Source organism: Ursus arctos, unplaced genomic scaffold (genome assembly GCF_023065955.2).
Source record: "Ursus arctos isolate Adak ecotype North America unplaced genomic scaffold, UrsArc2.0 scaffold_10, whole genome shotgun sequence".
NCBI lineage: Eukaryota > Metazoa > Chordata > Mammalia > Carnivora > Ursidae > Ursus > Ursus arctos.
In genome coordinates this window covers 5,517,513-5,538,826 of record NW_026622764.1, presented here as the reverse complement: position 1 = coordinate 5,538,826, position 21,314 = coordinate 5,517,513, and the positions used below count along the sequence as shown (strand labels likewise).

General features: G+C 44.8%; 1 protein-coding gene across 1 annotated transcript in view; it reads right to left on the bottom strand.

The window, feature by feature from the left end:
* EFNB2 (ephrin B2) overlaps window positions 1-14,104 on the bottom strand; it is a 43,731-nt gene extending 29,627 nt beyond the window's left edge. Inside the window, exon 1 of the mRNA XM_026493581.4 lies at window positions 13,625-14,104. Within this exon, the coding sequence (XP_026349366.1) occupies window positions 13,625-13,746 (122 nt within the window). The 5' untranslated portion in view covers window positions 13,747-14,104. The remainder of the gene's footprint in view (window positions 1-13,624) is intronic.
* Between the last annotated feature and the right edge of the window lie 7,210 nt (window positions 14,105-21,314).

Genomic DNA, 21,314 nt, shown 5'->3' with positions numbered 1-21,314 from the left:
GGCTTTAAACCTCCAAGAAATAAGGTAGTAATTGGAGGCTTTAATTGACATTTTCTGCTTTAATTCGAAAGTGTATGGGTGCTGGAACAATGGCTGGTTTTCACAGGTGCCCCTTCTTTCACACTTTTCTCAAACAAATATCACCTGCAACATGAACCTGATGTATTCAAGGAAAAGAAAAGGGGCATAAAAGCCGGCTATACAATCTGGGACCATTAAAGTGTTATAAATCCGAGAGCTAGGGGGTGTATGGGGGGGGGGGGAGTGTGTTTCAAGCTTCATGCCAATGACAAGCAAAATCTTTTCCAGAAAAAGAAAGATGAGAAGCACAGAAATTCGAAATGCACTGTGAGCTGATGGGTGTGCGAACCAGTCGAGCAACTTTCCAAGGTGAGGCGCGACAGTATTCGTGCCTCTCCGTCTATCCACACACTTGAGAGAAGTAGGAAACCACAGTCTAAAGGAGAGTTTTATTTATAAAATCCTCATCTGCAGAGCCAGGGGCCTTCCTCTGGCCAATGACCTCGCCTTGCATTTGACGGTCTGGGTGTAGCCGCTATGCACAATTGTATTTAAACGTAATCCATTTCCCTGTCATTCTACAATCACTGTAGGAGTCAAAATAATATTAAGTTTCACAGCCTACAATGCTGCACAACTGAATGAAAACGGACTCCTTTTGATGTTAATCTTGTTTTTTTATTTTGTGACATAATGCGCAAACAGCGGTGGCTAAAGTGAGTTTTATTTTAAAATGCTCAAAGATAATATTCCCATAGTTTAAATTTTCGTTGAGGAAAATGACGCAAGTTATTTAAGTTTTATCTGTTCCGCTGTAATAAAAACTCCCAAGTCACAAGACAGTCTCGAGCCCGCTGAGGCTGAAACTCAGCTGTCTTCACACACCGGCCGTGATGAGCACCCAGTCCTGTACAGAACTGCTGGATCGCTATACTGTACACCTGAAACTAGTAACGACACCAAGTTAACTATACTGGAATTAAAATAGAAAACTTAATGGTAAATTAAGAAGAGATCTGCAGCGAAGTCAGACGTCCCGTGCGTGGGGCACAGCACCATTGTCTTTGTGCAGGTTCAAAGAGCCGAGTTGATCTTGACTGTGGAATTAGAAACAAAAAGCAGCCACGCACCTCAAAATAAAATACAGAGGTTTTTATTTATGGAACTGTTCTAAGTACTCCCTCTCCCCCTCAAAACTTTCCAAAAAAGTGAAGACCGTAGCCAGATAAGGCCAAATTGGGGAGCTGGAAGAGTCAGGCTGGGGTGCCAGGAGGCGCAGTGGGAAAGCAAGAGGGAAGTGAGTCACTCCAGCCAACTGTGTCGTCGCGGCTCATCCATGCCGGCCCCATTATCGAAACGGGGATTTCATAACCCGCGGAGGCAAGAGACGCGGCGAGCTTCTTTCCCAACTGTGATTTGTTTGCACCTGTACGGTCTTGTTCCAAACCATGCTTTTAGCAAGAGTCTATAAAGGAAGGTGGAACTCTTGTTATTTATAGGTGAGGCACCCGAGAGAAAAGTGGCTTTCATATAGAAAGAAATTCAAGGGGCACTTCCAGCTGGCTCTCACCACGTTGTTTCAGGTAGAAGTGTGCAGATCCATTTGCTCATCTGCCTGAGTGGGAACATCACAGGGCTGAAAGGAACATGTAACTCACCAAGGGAGCGGGCTGGCTGGAAGGAACGCGGTCGAGATCTCCCTGCACAACAACCTCACAATCTAGTTTGGGCGTCTCTTTTTTAGCCTTTTGTTCCTATCATCATCCTTTTTTTAAATTCCAGGGAATCTTGCCTATTTAGAAAAACAATGAAGCCTCTCCCCTTTGGTGGGGAAAACAGCACTGAGAGAAAGAGGCACACTAAGGGGGGGGTCCAGTTCCTGCTCCTCAAGCTGGAGTGGGACCCGGGACGGAGCTGTTGTGTCTCCTGCTGGACTCCAAGCCGTCCACCCAGTGCCTTGCAGAGAATGGGTGCTCCGTGGGTGTCAGTGTGATTACAGAATGAACACTTTGATAAGACTGAAGAAGACACAAAACTTAGTTCTCTCTTGTTATAAGAACACATATAAGAACAGATTCTCCGTGCCAGTTGAGCATAAGCCTGCCAACATAATTTACAAGGCTGTGTGCATTTTACAACCAACCACCTAAACGCCTGCTTCTTGCACACTTCCTTCTTCCCAGGCTCGGGAGCAGGGTCAGGGACGAGTCTGCTGTGGCCCTAGGACTGGAGACATTTTCCTGCACCTCTCATGGCTTTGGGACAGCCCAGAGAGTTGGAAAGAGGAGAGGGAAGAAATAAAGCAGGCTACCAGGTCTGCCCTGCTGACATCACAAAAGTCAACCCTGACCAGTCAACCTCCACACAGATCACCCCCAAACTGTCTTACAAAAATGTGCATGGGCACCACCATAATAGGACAGTATAGTTCCTGCTCGGTCACCGCCAGCAGCCTGGATAGAGACTCATCAAAACGCAAACATGCACAGAAATGAAATATTCTTAAGTTATTCAAACAGGCTGCTACTGAATTAAATTGAAGGGCACAGGACATGGAGAAACCAGGAGGGACGCCGTGGGTCCTGGGCTCTGAAAGGGAGGAAGACCTGGTTGAGACCTCCAGCTGGCTGCCTGGTCAACAGGTAAATGGACACTAAGTCCCGGGGAAAATGCAAGCGGAGAGGCTCATTCTGGAGGCAAGAGAACCCCAGGCTGCCTGGCTTCCTGAAACAAACTGCTCCAAACTTGCAGAACATCAAAAGCCAGATGGGATATACTGAATGAATCCACAGGCAAGAAGCCAGAATCCCAGTTTGCTGTAGAAATAGGCCTGGACTTGATTTGAGTCTTCTCAGCTCTGACAAGCTAGAAGCTGGCACAGATCCCAAAATCCAAAATAAAATGGCATTTAATTGTGACTAGACTCTAAAAAAGATGTCATACTATCTCCTTAGCTTGACACATGCTCAGCACCTAACCGAATGCAACTCTCCTCGAAAATCTGACCTCTTTTTCTCCCAAAGAAGCCATCATGTTAATAGTTAAAGGAATAATCCTCAATAAATGCATTAATATTCATTATATACTTTTCATAACTGTCGAGTGTCCATTGGGCAGAACCTTGTTATCAAAGATTCAAAGGATCCATTGAGAATTGCATACCCATCATAGAAAAAGTTATAAATAACGACTGACAAGGGAAGAATTACACCTCAAACTTTTTTTTTTTTTAACCCACTTTGTATGCACGGTTTTCAGTGAACGTAGTATATATGCTTAACTTAGTTATTCGATTTCTAATTACTCCATGCAATAGCGTAAGAGAGAGAGGCAGAGAATTGAGAGGATGGATTCCGGAACCAGGGTAATCAGGTTCAAACGCAGACCGTACCACTTATTAACTACAGGACTTCGGGCAAGTTAATTAATGTGCCTTGGTTTCCCCACTGATATTACAGGAGTCATAAAAGTAGCTCCCTCAGATGTTACTGTGAAGACTGAACGAGTCAGTATGTGTTGAACGGTTAGAGCAGCACCTGACACAAAGTGCTCTATGACTGTTGTTAAGTAAACTGTCCACCAGGTGAGCCGGTTTCTAAATAAGAAATAACATGTAACATCAACGCAAAGAGTGTTACTATGCCCATCCCCTGCTCAACAACACCGTCTCTTTCCGTATCCAGTACTAGAACACACGAAGTGGATTCAGCCCAGGCTCTCCTCAGTCCATGGTGGAGAAACTGATTTAGCCAATGTTATAAAAGTTGCAATGAAGCATCAGGGGTAGGGAGCAGAGGCGAGAGCGTGGACTTTGCAGTAAAGGGGAAAATAAAGTGCTTCACACAGCAGAGAAGTCTTAAAGAAGGAGTACAGGTGTGGCAGGTGAACAAAATACAACACAACAAACTTTAAAAGGTGAACATGCCATGTTATAATCTTTATTAACATTTCCTTTTTATTTATTCTGCCTTTGTATATGGTAGGCAAAATGAACCGTAGCCAGGCACACAGATATTCAATTAATTTTATTAACAATAGCTGACATTTATTGCTTCATTGTGCCAAGCACAGAGCTAAGCTCTTTTAATCCTGACCACAATTTTATTACTCTCTTCTTCAGCGCTATTAGACTACTGCCTCCATTTTAGAGACGGGATAACTGAGACACAGAGGGTACTGCCCCTAGTTATACAGTGAAAAAAACCAGCTATGCTGGGATTGGGCTCAAAGAGCCAGATTCCAAAGCAGGTGCCCTTTGCTCAACTAAAATAGCACTTGCTTGGTCGTTTTTGTTAAATCGAATTGCCTGACCTTTCCATTATCATCACATGCATCTTAAAAACCCATCGGTACTGCTAACTCTCATATTCAGAAAGGTAGCTGAGATCCCTGGGTTAGCTATGCCACAGGGTCTATTTGCTTCATTTGTGGGATCTCTGAGCTATGCTCAGATGTATGAAATAACGTGGATGCTTACAGACGTACACTGGATACACACATACTGCTCATAGCCGAAATGTTATTACTTTGACTTGCTTATTACTGTGTATTTCAGGAACCTACTGTGACCACACTTCCACCAGGCCTTCCCTGTCCCCACACTAGGACTTAAGTCTTTGAGGGTAGAGACTGTTTTTCTTTCTATCATCAGAGCCTAGTAAAGGGCCTCACACTTAACAAGTGCTTGTTGAATAAATCAGTGCTTTACCCCCTCAGTGACCTAGATGATCCCTTATGGCCTCCAACAAGGCAGGAATGTGGCAGAAAGCAGCAAGGCAAGGACCACAGATTTCTTCAGAGATTCCAAAACAGCCTTAGAGGGTGATGAGCTAATGTTGAGCTGTTTCCAAGGAAAAAAAAAAGTTAATTTAGAGCAATGGTTCTCAAGGTGTGGTCCCTGAGCGGTAGTAGCATCAGCTGAGAGCTTGTTAGAAATATCAATTTCAAGTCCCACCCAGACCTCAGGAATCCGGAACTCGGGGGTGGGGGCCCAGCAAAACCCTGTTTCTACAAGCCCTCCGGGTGATTCTGTGCCCTAAAGTTCTAGAGCCACTGCTCTGGCAGGGGGCGGGGGTGTCTTGTAACAGGTGACATGTTACCACACCATAGGCAGCCATAAACATACATCTAGATTGTGACTCTGCATCAGACTGATTCTTACTGGATGTCACCAGCAGCTAGTCGGTAGAGGCCGCCAAGATTCAACAGCTCTTGTCCCTGCCTCTTTCTTAGGGACAGGGAGGGCAATGATGGGGATTAAGGTTTGCAGATGAATCATGACAGTGCAGTGTATAATGTTCTTTGTATGCCCTAGGTATTTAACTAAAGTGCTGTGGGATTACAGAGAAAAGATTTAAAGAAATTGTGTCTGATCTATGTCATAAAAAGGGCACTCATCTAGGGGAATTTGTAAGCTTTATTAGACAGTCCATGGTAATGAAGATCCATTTTTCCACAGACCATGGGGAACTCAGGGCTTACAAGAGCTTATTTGCATCTAAAATGTACCCCAAATTCAGTTCTGGTAGTTACGTGAAAACCGGCATCTTCTAACTTCTTTAGCTGGCCCATTCTAAGCCTGGCCCTGAAGACGACCGGCCCGGCCCCACTCACACGACAGTTCTAGGTCAGGGCAAAGGTTTCCAGGCCACAGTCAGCCAGCTCAACTGGAGGAAAGAGAAAGGACCAAGATTCCGGGAGGCTGAGGGGATGCTGCAAAGGGAAAGGCACACTTGAGACACTCTGCTATGCCACAGGTTAGGGACCCTGCAGGGAGTGTGGTTGCGGAGCACCAGTGGACAGACTGTGGGTGCTGCACCCCCCCCCCCCAAACTACCAAACAAGCCAAAGCATTAGGACCATCCATAATCCCGTTCCTCCAATAAAAACATGTTGACTCTACTGGTTTCAAAGTGGAGAGTAGCACTCATAATCATTCTGGGGTGATATGAGGGGAAACAGTACTTGCAAAGGGCAGGGGAAAGCCTTGGGGGCAAGAGGTACTTGCCCAGCAAGTACTGGGAGACCTATATACAAGGACTGTAATTGAAGGATGCAGCTGAAAAACTGTGAAAATATACTGGATTGTTTAATCGTTTTAGATAGGAAACATGAAGAATCTATAGTCCTGAAGAAAACAAACTTTTTCAAAGCAAAGCCGATCACCAGTGATTCATTCCGGGCACCCTGAATGTCCACCCACCCCTGAGCTGGCAGAACCTTCACCTATGCATGCTTTTAGAGAAACAAAACAGCAAACTATTAATACTTCACTACAATCCTTTTTTCCTTCATATTCTGTGTAGAGAATTACCAAAGGCAGAAACAACTTGTTTTTCTTTAATGGAAAGTTCTCCTACTATGCTTTGTTTTCGTCTTTTTTTTTTAAATCAGCAAGTATGCACTCACCAGTCAAAAACGCTTTCAACTAGAATTACATGTTTGAATTTATACAGGAAAAGGGAACATGAAGAACCACTTCTGATTCTCTGCGGGAGCACGAGAAATAGGTTCACCTGGCATCCCGTGTGCAGGGAAAACCCTTCATCACTGACCACCCACTTTTTCCCCTGGTGTACCCAATCCAACCATCCTTATCTCCAGCACTTTCTGCGGTCCATTTCCGCAGGTAGAACGGGAAGCTGAATGCTGCCGGGCGGTCAGTAAAGTGGAGGCAGGGCTCCCCTGCTTCTATCCCTAATCACTTTAACCCTGTTCCTAGTAGAAAGCTGGAGGCCAGGGCAATTCAGCTTCTTCCTTTGTCATTTGCCTGCCATAAATATGCACCAGTCTGCATTTGAAAAGCTGAAGGAGGCCGCAAGCTTGCTGGACATTTATCATGCTCTGTTCCCTGTTAACAAGCAAATACTTTAGCTGAATGGGCCATTAGCAATCATTGTCAAAAGCAGAATGCAAGGTGCTTGGATGTGACCAGCTTATAAATTAGGGGGTGTCCCTTCTCTTTGCTGAATCCAGACAAGTGCAATGGATCTTTTACTATAGATTACTGAATTAGACTAGAAAGGACGGTGAATTCGCAGCCGCTGGGGATGGCAAGGGTATGGTCAATCATTTCTAAATGTTTTGGATCTATGAAATCTACATAGTAACGACCAGAAAAGCAGGCAACAAAGGCCGTAAGTCCTTGCCCCAAACAGAGTATTAGGAACCAAATCAACGCAATGGGTCTGAAAGAGAATACTGAGGATTTGATGAAGGTCTCAGACACAGAACGAGTTAGTTTAGAAAGGCCCCACGTTGCTGTTCAGAGAACAGCATGGGGAACTCCCTTGATCCACTCCATCAAGAAAGGCACCGGGGCTGTTTGTAGCTTTCGGTATTGGCCACGTCTTAAGAGTTTTCAGACTCTCCTTAAGAAATGCTGAGACGTTTCTATAACGCCAAATAGGAGGCGATAAAGCAAGTATTTCCTTTCTGGCTTGACCCGATTGCGGATGTCACTCCGCGTGTAACCCAATCATGGCTTCAATGGCTCGTTTTGTGTCCTGACTGAAATGGAGAGTGTAGAAGGCAAAAACACAACTCCAGTTGATCCACAAGGTCGTTCAAGACAGAAGGCAGTAAGATTCCATGGCATGACGATTCTTTTTTTTTGTTTACTACTTGAAAGCCGAGCGGTGCTCACATTTTCTAATCCCGTCTTTACCCGGAGGGCGCCCATCTCCTTCAACTCCACGGTGAAGACTCACAGTTATGAGCAAAATATCATCTAGATAGGGCTCATTGGTATGGTCACATTGGAGTACCGCTGGTTTGAATGAAAACAAAAGCCCCCTTCTTATTTATTTTATTATATATTCTTTTCCAGGCGGGAAGGACAAAACTCGGAGAAGGGCTCTCTGGCAGAGGGAGAGGGACAATGGTCCTGTTTACCTTCGCTTCTCCCACGCGGTGTGAGATGGCCCTGGGTCTGAAGCATGGCCACAGTCCAAAGGTCTCTCTTTCTTTGCGTGCTGCTCCAGCCCTACCTTCCCCTCTGGTCTCTGTTCCTGCCCAGCATGGCCCTGCCTGAAGCCCGAAGAGATGAAGGCGAGGACCGCCAACTGCAGCTAATCCTAGAGAATGGCTGCTGCGGTCAGGCCAGGAGTTAAAAAGGAAAAGCTTGCAGCCTTAACAACTGCAGTGATCTGAAGTTTTAATCAGCCCCGTATCTCAACCTCTCAAAAAGGCAGCCAATGAAATCTACCTTCGCCATATTATCCGCCACCAATGAGCAAGAACTGAGCAGCTTTTCTTTCCTGCTTTCACCATCCCGGGCCACAAGTAGGGCTTTCATACTTTCTAATCCGAGTTTCCAAGTCTGTGTGGTTCTCACATAATAGCCAACAGCCCGGAGCAAGGGCCTTCGCTTCTACACCCTTTTCAGAGACGTGTCATTTCCAACATCAAGCTAATCTATATGTTGCCATGGCTTCCCCCTTTATCTGCCTTTCCATCTTATGAACTGCATGGATTTACCACATTATTTTTATCTGAAAGACAGAAAATGGTGGTTTTATTGCCATACAATCAGATTACTGCTGCTAGTTTCTCTATGCCTTTTTACCGTACTTCAATCAAAAGGGATCAGTTTCTTTATACTCTGCCCTTGATTTACATTACATCTGTAAAGACCTAGTCTGGGTTGTAATCCCCTTATTAACTATGACCAGGGTTGATTTGCCTAAAAATAAAAGCAAATTGTGTCAGACCCTTTCACTTTGTTTTTGATTCGGAACTACAAAATGGATTACTAAAGAAATCTTCAGAGTTCACACGGCTAGCGTAGCACTGAATTTAAAACAAGAATTAAACAAGTTAAACAGGGGGCCATGTCAACGGTTTACATTTTCCATCATGGGAGAAGGGCTGAGTTGCTTATGTCTTTGTATTCTTTGGCTTTACAGAGACAATGAAGCCACAGGAGTTTTTCCAAGCTGTTCTAACACTGTCCCATTTGCCATCCTTCCTTCTTTGCTTTTCTTATATCCTGCTCCCAGCCCCATTCTAATCCCACCCCTAAAAAAAAAAAAAAAAAAAAAGTGGGGGGAGCTCTTCCCTGAAAGAGCTAATTCCTGACTAGAAGCTTATAGTTCTATGGGTTCTGCATATTTTAATCAAAATATTTTAAACAGTTGAACACTCCTATTTAAGGCTCTACTCCGCTACACAAAGGCTGAGCTCATAAGCAAATCTATGTAGATGAATGATAAGTGACCTGAAAAACAGGCTCTTTATGTCAGCAGCTAGGGAAAGCAGCGATTAGGCAGACAGGAGTACCATTTTCATCATTATTTTTCTTGCAAGAACCCTGCTTTTCGTCTACTTTGTAAGGGAACAGTTTGAGAATAAAGTTTTCATAAAATGTTAAAGAAATCACCTTTCTAAAGAAAAAAAATGTCCTTTTTGCTGAGGGTCTACAGTCCGTATTTCCTTTCCCTGCCACTCCCATTCCTATGACGCATCACTGCAGTCATGCTGGGATCTCAGACCGTCTCCCATTAGGCAAACACTCTGGGAAACATCACACTAAGGTCGATGTCACACTCAACCTCCTGGGAGCTACCCAAAGCATGTCCGTGGAAGGCAAGGTAGCATCATCGCTCCAACTGCAATGTCCCTCTGAGGATAGTTAATGCACTGATCCACCAACCAAAGGATTTCTCTCAGTAAATTTACAGACAAGAGGTTTTACAATAAGTAATCCAAACATACTGATTACTCTTCAGCGAACTCCATCGGAGAGACCCTTCCAGTCTCTAGTTTTTAGCTGGTCTGGGGAGGATGGCTGAATTCACCTGTCCTCCTACTTTTGCCTACAAGTCAGAAACGTTCAGGGAATTGGCACTCATTTGCATTTCTTTACATCGGTAGGACAAGTGTCAACAACTACGCTTTGTGAAAGATTTAGAACCGAGCGCTTAACAAATCATCTTAACCTCCAGCTCCCAGTTTCTGAGGCTTGAAGCTGTAATTGCCGAGGTTAAAAAGTGCAGTCCCTAGACACACGATTCCCAAATAAATTCTCTTCTTGCCTGAAAAGAAGGCGACCAAGCATGTTGTGAGCTATCACTTGAGCTCTGTCTTTGTGTTCTCCCTGGCTCGGTTGTCCTGTGGAACGACAGTCCATTACCTCTAGTTTATCATCCTGACAAAATGTGAGGAATGTGGATGGGAAAGGACTAACAATTCCACCCCTGGTGCTTTGTGCTTTTTTTCTCTCTATATTAAAACCGACAAGATTAACCCAAACGCAAACTGTGGAGCACAGTTCAAGGGGCTATTCAATCAGCGTTGAATGTGCATTTGTTCACCTACAAAAATACGAATTTCAGACACAATGGAGGGCAGGCTGGCTTATATTTGGTATTCAATGGACTGTTCAAACAGCACTATCCATTGCAGTTTATTTTATCAATCTCTGACAGGTCCGTATTTATTCAGAGCCTGACTGTGCTGGGGCCCACACATTACAGGTTATCTGGATATTACCCAGCCATTCTTTTGTATCAAGTCAATCAATATCAGGAATTCAGTATTATGCAGGGGAAAAATGACATGGGGGAAGCAAAATGCTTTGTTAACTAACTAGTATATGGTGCACAGGGAGCAGTACCCTTAGAAGAAATTACTGCTCGACTGAAATTTCCAACAAAGTCACTGTAATTCATTACACAGCGCCACACCAATATAGCTTTGCTCACTTGAAAGTGGGTATTTTTTAGAAGAGGCAACTATTCATCATGCTCAGAAAAATTGTTCTACATGAGTTAATTGGAAATGAAAGCCAGGCTTTGCTATTTTCTGCTGAGTTGAAAGGGGGACAAAAAAAAGGCTTCAACAACCTAACGGACCACAACTGAGGCAACACTACCGATGCCTGTGGATGCGATGTGAGTAATCCACCTCGCAGGGCAGTTGCTAATGTTTCAGCACACAGAACTTCTTTTGATTGCTGCATAAACTCTCAGGGATGGGAGCAGCAGACAGTGTGATTAAAGTAGTTATGGAGACGGTGAATTTACAAAGGATTTTCTGGACCCTGCATCCAAACAGCTGCTCCTGCTCCCTACGTCGACCACCTGCTAAAAAAGCTGACCTCCGAATGAAACAAATCTAATTACTGATGGCGGCTTCATTACAAATGAATTGTTCCACAGTTCGTAGGAACTGATCTGAAACCTCAATTGCATCTGATCACCTTCCTGCCACATCACATTCACGGACTGAAACTTTTCCCTGGGAATAAATATGCCACTTCCCCAAATAAAGCAACCCCTTGGCACTAGGGGTTTTTATTCATTCTCCAACTTAGAAAAGGCTCTTTCATATCACTCCTCCAGGAAGAAATCTTTCTGATCTCTCAAGCTAGCATTCAGCTGCATACTTTCTTAAGTAGACCTTTTCCAGGGACAAATTATCCAGTCATCCAGCCAAGCCATTATCATGAGAATTTTAAAAGAAATTCTACTCTTGAGGATGGGAGCAATCATGGCCATAGAAACCTCATCAGTGTGGGGAGGCAGGCTTCTCCAAAATGCAGGCCTCCAGCAGGTCTCCAAGTCTGTGGCCGCAGCCAGAAATACAGGAATCCTGTTCATCAGGACGGTGAATCAAATAGCAGTCACTATCCCCCCCCCCCAAATACATTAGGAAAAGGAGATATTAATGTCCGTGGTGGGAACAGCTACTGCTCTACCTTTTCTTCCAAGTAGACATTTCTAATCTTCCTCCTGATCACACACCAAGTAGTTAGTAGTTAACACGGAGACACATATACTGAGTTGAGCAATGAACAGGTTAATGCTAACGTCTTCAAACAAGATTTAAGCGTAAATACTAAATTTTGGGTGGGGGGTGGAGGGGGGGGATCAGCCTCCCCAAACAATCCGTCAGCGAAAGTGTAAAGTGGAGTGGAGCAGACAGCTTGTGGGAAGAGGTGAGGGCGGGCGCCGCGAGCATTGCGCGTGGAAGAGTGACCTCTGTAGGCGCAGAGCGAACACTGGCTGGCCTCTTCCCCGCCCGCCCAGCCCGGGCTCCTGGCCCGCCTAGCCCGGACTCCGAGCCCGGCGCTTTCCCGCACCACCTGGTGCCTCACAATTCCGGACCGGCGTAAAGATGTCACAGCAACTACTTCCTTGGCAAATACAAATCTTACATCAAGGAAAGAGAGTGGTCCATACAAGACCGGGCTGGGTGGACGGAGACAGCACTAAGTTCTCAATAGGGTCCCTGTTGGAAAGTGCCACCCGGCATCACGCAAGAATGTGTTTAATCCGATTTACAGCTGTGACGTTTCTTGCCCTTATCATGGGGAATTCTTGGTAAAACATGTTGGTCAATTTGAAATTTACCCCTTTTAAAAGAATGGATTTAATTCTTTAATTAAAATGTGATTTGTAAACCAAGTCCCCATCTCTTTACTCCTAAATCCATGGCCAACTTGCTGGTCTTCAGTTAGGCCACTGATTTTCCTTCTGATCTCAAACGCTTACTCCAGAACCCAGCCAATGTCTCCACACTTTTTCCAAGTTTCCCGAGGCTACAATTTCATGATTCTGTAAAATATTTTTGGATCTGACTAGAAATGTATTCCAAGAAAGGAACTAAGATGCAAAACTGAATGCACAGGTAACTAATGAGGGGTCACGGCCGTAAATGCTTAGGGACGAATTGCCTTTTCTAAATCCTCGTAGCTCACACTGAAAGTTAATCTCCACCAGGCCTGGCTTTCTCCTGGCTACATTGTTTGGTAAAAGCAAGTCAGATCCAAGGATTCCATTCCTGCCCAAGCTCCCCAAGCGCCAAGGCTTCGGGAGCTGAATCGACTGGGCAGGGCCGTAAGCTTTTACAGAAAGCGTCCTTAAAATCAAGTCAACTATCTGGACCGCACAGAGTTCGGGGCCACTGGTTCAGAAACGAAGGGAGAAGCCGACGTGCAAGGGCTCTCTGGGAGAAACCTAAGGCCCGTCTTCCCGGCTGGGAGGAGAGGGTTCCCCGCCCGAGTTCTCCGGCGGAGCTGGCGAGCTCCCCGCGCACACTCGGGCAGGCGGCGCGGCGCCGAGGCGCGCGGGCTCCGGGGCGCTGCGGGCGGCCGGGCACTGCAGGCTCCCTTCTCCGGGGTGCGCTCCTCTGCCCCGGGCTCATAGCCCCCGCCCGCCTGCGGGGATCGGACCGCGCTCCGGCGCTCCTTGAGAGCGCAGCATCGCCGCCTCTCTCCGCAGCCCGCCAGCGCCTGCGCGCCGGCCAGCCCTGTTTGTGGCCATGTTCTCTGTCCTCGAAAAGAAGTGAGGGTCAGGTATCGCCATCGGACACTTTCCCGAACATGACACCCGAACCACCAGGGGTTTTTTAGCGGCCGGGAGCTCATGGGGAAAGGAAGGCGGGGAGGGCGCCCCTTAGAAAGGGCTGGAAAGCCGACCGAAGAGTTCCATCAAATAAAATGTGGCGAGGGTGGGGGACAGGGAACTTGAGGTGGGGGGAACCGGGGTTCCAGGAACAGACTCCGAGGCTCCGCGGCCCGGCTCAGCCCTTCCTCCCGCCCGGACGGCGCGACGCGGCGGACCCTAGGCGGGGACCGAGGGGGATCGCGGACGCCACTTACTTGGAGTTCGAGGAATTCCAATAGATGGGCTCTAAAACTATCGACCTGGAAATCGCAGTTCTGCATAAAACCATCAAAACTCCCCAGCAGTACTTCCACACGGAGTCCCTCCTCGCGGCCATGGCCAAGCCGCTCCCAGCTCCGCACTCTCCGGACGACGGAGGAACTGGGCGCGGGCCGGAGCCCCAATTCTCCGGGCAGACAAGGGGGAGAGCGCAGGCAGCACCGGGGCGCGCCGAGCAGCTCCAGCCGTCGCCGAGGTCGGGGGCGCTCCACTCGGGGCCCTCAGGGCGCGGGGCGGGAGCGCAAGCGCGGGGCGCGGCGGCGCGGCGGGCTCGGGGCTCCGGGGCGCCGCGCCGGACGCAGCTCTGACGGCAGGCTCCCGTGCGGCTCCAGGGTGCCGGGCGCGGGCTGCAGGGAGGGCGTGTGGCCGGGACACAAAGGCGGAGAGACGACTCGCGCGGACGGCGGACGCTGCGCTCCGAGCGGACCGCCTCGCACTATAAATCCAGGGGGGCGGGCAGCGGCCCGAGCGCTCGGGCGCCGCGTCGGCGCGGTTCCATGTCCCGGGGCGCGGAGCGCGGAGCGGCGAGGGGCGCCTCCAGGCGCGCGGGAGCCTCCTCAATCTTCGGGGCTCCCGGCCCGCGGAGCAGGCAGGAGGGGCTCGGTCCCCGCCGCGGGCGCTGGACGCGCACGGGCCTTTGTGTGCGGGGAGGGCGCCGGGACCCTCTCTGCGCGCAGCTCCTAGATCCGGCCGGCGCCGCCGTCCCCGCCGAGGAGAGTCAGCGCGGCCGGCGCGCTGTCAGAACACTATAAACGCGGGGCCCCGCCCCGCGCCGCGCAGCCTATTGGCCCGCCGCCCAGCAGCCGCGCGCCGGTTGGGCTGTCGGCCTGTCCGTCATCCGCCCCCGCCCGACATTGGGCGCCACGAGGCGGGGCGCCGGCTGACAGGTGAGCCCCGCCCCCGGCCCGGGGCGGTGGCGCAAAGGGAGCTCAGCCCGGACCGCCAAAGAGGGGAGGGGGTGGCCTGCGCGTGCACCCGGCGCCCCTCATGCAGTGGGGTGGGGACTCAGGGACGGCCGAGAGGGGAGCGGGGACAGCACGGGGCCACCTGTCTCCGCGCCCAGCACGCGCCTGCATTGCCCGGCAAGTGTTCTAACTTCAACAGAGGGACAACGTCGAGGGCGAAACTTTCCCCGCGGAGCGGAAGACCCGTGGGTTTTCCTGCGGGTCTTCCTCCTTTCAGTGGAGCGTCTCCTTTGCAAGACTGGCTCACAGCCCTGCACGCGCATCCCTTCGCTGCCCCCAGCAGGCCTCTGAGCGATGTGTTCCACACCTGATTTCGGTTCCTAACGTCAGCTGGGGCAGGACCGAAGTCAACGGGGCCGAGAGATGCAAAACGACTCCCGGGGACGTGGCGCCGGCGGGGCTGCCGACAATGGGGCGCAGGCGTCCTGGCTCCGCACCCTCCGCTCCTCGCTTCCCGGGAAGGCAGCACCTCCAGGCGTTCCCTGCGAGTGTCGCTGGCAAACCCGCGCCCGCCGCGGGACCTTCTCCTTAGCCTCTGGGACACACTCACGCCGCCCCAAGGTGACCGAGAGTTTAGGGGTGACGGTGACAAATAGCGCCTAAATGGAGAGGGGGCAGGAATTCTTCACTTTGGTTCTCGGCAAGTGCTTGCCCAAAGAACGCCTTGGACGAGCGCCACCGCCTCAACGGCTTCCACGGACCCACAGCGCCCACTAGCGGCCGGCGTGACTTCCCTGCGTGCAAGCGCAACACGGCCCGCCCACCCGGAACCAGAACCCCGGGAACCCAATCGCGCAAAGTCCAGAGCAGAAGCTTCTAAAATGACCAACAGCAGGGAGAATTCGGCGGAAGTAAGGCACAGTACTAATGTACAATTCACAGTTCGAAAAAAAATAAAATATGCCGTATACCCACAACATGCTTTAAAAAAATCCTGCCTACTCCAGGGTTTAATGTTTGAAACGCAACGAACCAGACGGTACTCCTACAAATTGTTTCTTCAGCTGAATTATCTACTAAGCTAAATTTAAAAATATCAATTGCAGAACATCTCATTTAGATACCAGTATTTCTCTCACTCTTTATAACAACGTTTGAAGATTTTTACAGCTTATTAAGTATTCCTTTTTGGAAATATTAAACATAAGCTAATGGATATTTCAACCGGGAGTGTTGACATTTTGTTAGGACTAGCTTGCTGCGCTCTAAAACACTGAGGCACGGGAGGTACCGAATGCATTCATATTATTCCAGGTAAATCTTTGAGAGGAAAACAACTTCATTTTCCCTAATTGCTAGTTAAAAATAAGCCTCCAATTTGAGGAAATAATTTTAAAAAAGGCTCAAAGGGTGCAAACCGATTTGAAGTCATGGGCAGAGTCCCATGAGGACTTAAAGCACCAGGAAGGGGCAGGTGGTATTATTCATAACTTTGTCACAAGAGTAAAAAAGGAATGGTTTTTAGTGAGCCTAAAAACATTTAAGGAATTCGTTTGAAATTTAATGTAAAGCTAGCTTAATGATGTTCTACAAGAACTAATACTGAGTAACTCAGTACCATGTTTCATAGTTGGCAAACTGACTTTGTGAAGTTTAAGTTGTGACCTCTTAGCTCCTACATCCTCTCTCCAAGTAAACTAGAGGAAATAAAGGAAATTTGCATTGTCTGAAAATAACCCTGGCTTCCATTTTTAGTAAATCAGATATTCACACACCCAAAACATTTTGCCTTGGGGAAAATGTAAATGTACATGTAAAAACTGCCTCTTTTTTAAACCAAGTGTGTATTTGACCAAAAAAAATCCTACTCAAGGATTCCAATGTATAACTAGAGTGTGAATATTCATCAATTTACTTTCAGTAAATAAGATTAATTTATCTGTAGAAAACTAGGTGAAAAACATCAGCAGTAACAACTTCAAGATGATAAAATGTTCCACTGCTGTTGAGATGGTAATTTCAGTTCGGTTGACCCCATGAACCAGGGAGGGTAAGGAGCACTGACCACCGCAGTCAAAAATCCCTTTTTAACTTTGGACTCCCCCAAAACTTAACTAGCCCGTTACATAACTCTTACCAATAACATAAAATCAACCAACACGTATTTTGTTGTTATTTGTATATTCTGTATTCTTAAGCAAACTCAAGAAAATGTTAAGAAAATCTAAAGAAAATACATTTGCAGTACTGTATTACATTTATTGAAAAAAAAATCCGTGTGTAAATGGAACCACGCAGTTCAAACCCAAGTTGTTCAAGGGGCAACTGAAATTAAAAGCATCACCTCAAGCCATTTGTCTACTATTGTACATATAATGATAGGCAAAAACTGTTACATCAGCACGTACAAGACAAAGTTGAAATTTTAATGCATGCCAAACCAGAAAGAACCTATCACATCAGTTTAAAGCATGTTTATATTTGGACTTCATTTTATGACTGAACTGTCAGGAGAAATGTGGTAATTTCTGAAAATCTGTAATATTACCACATCTTCACCCACACATTAAAAAAAATGTTTTATCTCATCTGAGCAAGTTACTTCAACTGTTTCTAAAGTTAAGGAAATTTCTACAAGTCAAGTTAATAAAAACTTGGGGAATTTCAGATAGTCAATAGAAGTTGATAGAAGTATGTTTGAATGTATGACGTAGAAAATGTAAAGCTAGATAATTTCAGCTTAAAAAGTTAAGACGGCAACCAATTCTGCCCTAGTAAATTCACCTTACTAAAGTCATACTTCTGTCCCTTTGAATTCCTATGCAAGCTTGGTCTTTAGACCTTATGGTTGTTTCTTGTGCAGTAATCCGTCAATTCTTAGATGTACTTCAAAAGACATCTTTAATATAACTTCTAAAAAACAAAGAACAAAAGCCTTATCTAAATGTTAACATTACAGAAAAATTACTGAAATTTGATATACATGTTGAGTAAATGTTGTCCAAGCCATGAACTTTCTACGTAGCTGTTAATGTTCCCTGACATTGAATGCAGTTTATTTCATAAAAGTCACTGAAATTTTTAGGACTCTTCAGCAAATGATACTGCTCAAATTCCTCAAAGGAAAGACCTTTCAAAACAAGTCTTTTCTCGGTAAACTTTGCCATACACTCCTGCATCTTTCTGCTTCTAAAATTCATCTTATACACTGAAACATCTTAAATTAGCATCTACTTGTATTTATGAGTTTGGTAGGGATAGTATTAGTTACATATTGAGTTCTAGGTCAAAAGAACATTTTTCCCTTTGGGAAGTTTGGTGACAACTGCCCTTATAGACCCTAATAATATATTCCTTATGGAAATAAAATACCATCATTTTCCACTACAGTAGTCATTTAAATCTCTATAATGGATCATTGCTTTTATATTATTAATGCAAAAACAGCATATGTGGAAAGAGTACAGTTATGGCTCCAACTAACTTGAACACTTGGCATGAAATCTCATTTCCTTATTTGCAAACCAGCAAGTTTTAGAGAACAAGCCAAACTCCTGTCACCCTTCCAAATTGGTTTAGGTAGTTTGGAGATAAGTAGGTTAACAGCTGTGCAGTTTTGGTTTTACCATTCATTAATACTAATATTCTAACCTCTCTATACAGGATTCTCACTTTGTGGACTGATTATAGATACTGCGATGTCACTAAGCAACTTAGACACGCTAGTATAAGAAGTTAAATTGTTTTATACATATAAGGAATATCACTGACAGCAATCATAAGGAGATTAACAGGTTATGGGTCCATAAAACCATTTTTGCGCCCTCTATCCCACTTTACAGTAAGATATTCAACAGCACTTAGAAGAGGCTGCAATTATGTGTTTCTTTGTTAAAATTCCTTGCTACTTGTTTTTCAACACATAATGCATTTCCATAAGCCTGGAAAATGAGGAAGAAAACGTAATTATCCAAACGTATACAAAAGAACAAACCTATTTTATTCTAATGCTCGTTAAGCCAGGTTTACTAATCACCAGTTGTACTGACACTCTTAAACACGCAACACCCACCATCAGGAATTCCTGAGTCAGAGTGAAACTGCTGGACCACGGAAAATTTTTACTCTTTAACTTACTGGCTTCACAGTAGTAGTATATCTAAAGAAACATATATATGTTAAGATAAACTGTTCCGACATCCTCTGATCTAACCACTGGATGCTTTGGAAAAGAACAATCTTCTGCATTTCAGTTACTGTAGTAACTACAGATATACAGTATATCATAGATCAGACAATGTGCTATCATCTGAAAACCGACAACAAATCTGCTTCAAAATGTACTGTGCAGGGCATTAGCAAATGCAGATCTTCTAGATTACTGAACCAGTCGGTAGCAACTCTAATTACGGACAACTGAATGTTTAAAAAAACAAAACCAGAGTAGTAAACAAAAAACAGGAATAACAAAGATGATAAAGGCGTCTAGGCTAAGTGGCCAACTCAACCAATGAGAAAGCAGGATTTACTGCTTGGGCTTCGACACCAATTCCAGACTCCTAGATTGAGGTCCTTCTCCCTTCAGTGGTCCTTTCTAATTAATAACATTCTGGCATTTGAGTGTTCCTAAGACTCCTGGAGAGAGCGGTGAGTCTCAAACATTAAGATATCCTGTCTTCAGAAATTCTCATGGCCAGTAATCCAAAACAGATGGATGGTTCAGAGTGTAAAAGAGCAGAAAATTAAGATAACTGAAATCAGAAGCTCTAGTTAATAGTAATGGCTTTGGAGAAATTTTAGTTACGTGACAAGTGGAGGATGCTTAATATAAAATGAGGTATTAGAAATGATACATGGGGTTTTACAAGCCAGGATCCTATGCTTATTTTACTCTGGAAAATTAAAAAGAGATGCAACATCACTGAAAAATTTTAAAATACTGGTCGCCATACAAAATAGCTGTAGACATATGCTAGGCACAGCTACATAACTGCGTAGTTAACTGAAGACAGAGCCTACTTTGCTACATCTTCATAAGGGAAACTGGAGCGGTAAATCTTTAGCTACAAACCCCTTCCCCTTTTTGCAAGCATTAAAGAGTCCTCACACCAAGCTAATTTAAAGGTTTCGTTTATACAATTGATAATTCTGGAAACTCCACAATAAAAATCCAATAACTACATATTTTAAATACTGTAATAAAAATAAACAAAAGTCATTAGTTAATTCTATAATGCATTAAGAATAACCTAAAAAACAAATTGTGAAAAAGGCATATTTAATAAATAGGGAACATCTGTACTGCTAATAAGTTGGGAGAGAATTTGAACTTTTGTAATAGGTACACAAAGGCAGTGGAAACAAATGAAGAAAACAAATTACTACACATTGTTGCAGCACAGAAAAGATTGGGTGTATTTTATTAACAATTACATCCTCTTTCCTGCAGCCTGGCACAGGAACAATTTCTGTATCTGATGCGAGTCTCCAACAGCAAGCAGATACTGCGATGTCACTAAGCAACTTACTGTGATTTCACACCATATGTGGCAGTAAGAGATTCTTTAAAAATTAAAAGGCACGCATAAGCTAATTTCAAATATTAAGTCCAGGCTACTCTCTTAGATACAATGTTTATAACATTTGTAGAGCAAAACAATTTTTAAATAAACATTTCCCAAAACTTGAATACACAGCCTAAGAACAATGAATCTGCACCAAAAGTTACATTAAAAAAAAAAAAAAAGAATCATGAAATAATTAGAGCTAACCTATATTTAAAGGTTAAAAAAAGATTCATAAGCAACCTATATTCTTTAGGTAAATAAAGTGATTGTTTTAGAGTAACAGGTATCATGTTTGTAAGTCAGTTCTCACTACGGTTCATGCCTACTTAAAATTCTACCTTTAAAGATATTTAAACTGATAGTATTGTTCCTTACCACAATTAGACTCACTGCAGAGCTCAAACTAAAGCAATAGCATTTTTCTTAGCATGCACACAGAAAATAATCTACCATTTAGTCATCTCATTATGTTTCACGTGGAAAGAGTGATCAAATGGTCTTAAAAATATTGGAGAACATTCTCTGATATCACTTTCTTCAATAAATGTTTTAATACCAGTAGACTTAAAACAAACATATGTAAAGATAAATGAGGCAGTCTAGTGTATAAGAGTCATCCATAAGGTTTCACATGCAGAAACAAAACAAAACAAAAACTTGTAAGAAGTTTAAATGTGTTTGTCCTGAAAATAAACGTGCAGGTACCTACATTGAAGAGGATTTTACTACCTTAGCCTTTTGTGAAAGTATAAAGCTAAGTTCTTTCTGATGGCCCACTTTGAAAATAATCTAAGATCCTATAAATTTTTAGAAGTATTTTTCTAGTCTTTTATTAAGTATAATTTGTGGTAGTATATACTTATATCCTAAAACAGAGGCACAGGATTGAGAATTTAAATCTTCTTCTGGGTGCTTAGTCTTTCTTACAGGTAATACTGATGTCTTAATTGCCATAGCAGCATAAATTAGGTATTTGTAAAAATAGCCATTAAATACTAGTTCATGAGTATATTTAATGTACATATAAATCCTACATTAAAAGTATAAATGAGGAAATATAGCATAGTTCTAGGGTTTCTAAACTGTTGACCATCAAAAAGTAAACCACCCTCTTTAAGACTTAACAGAACTTTAAAAAAAATTGCTTCAACATA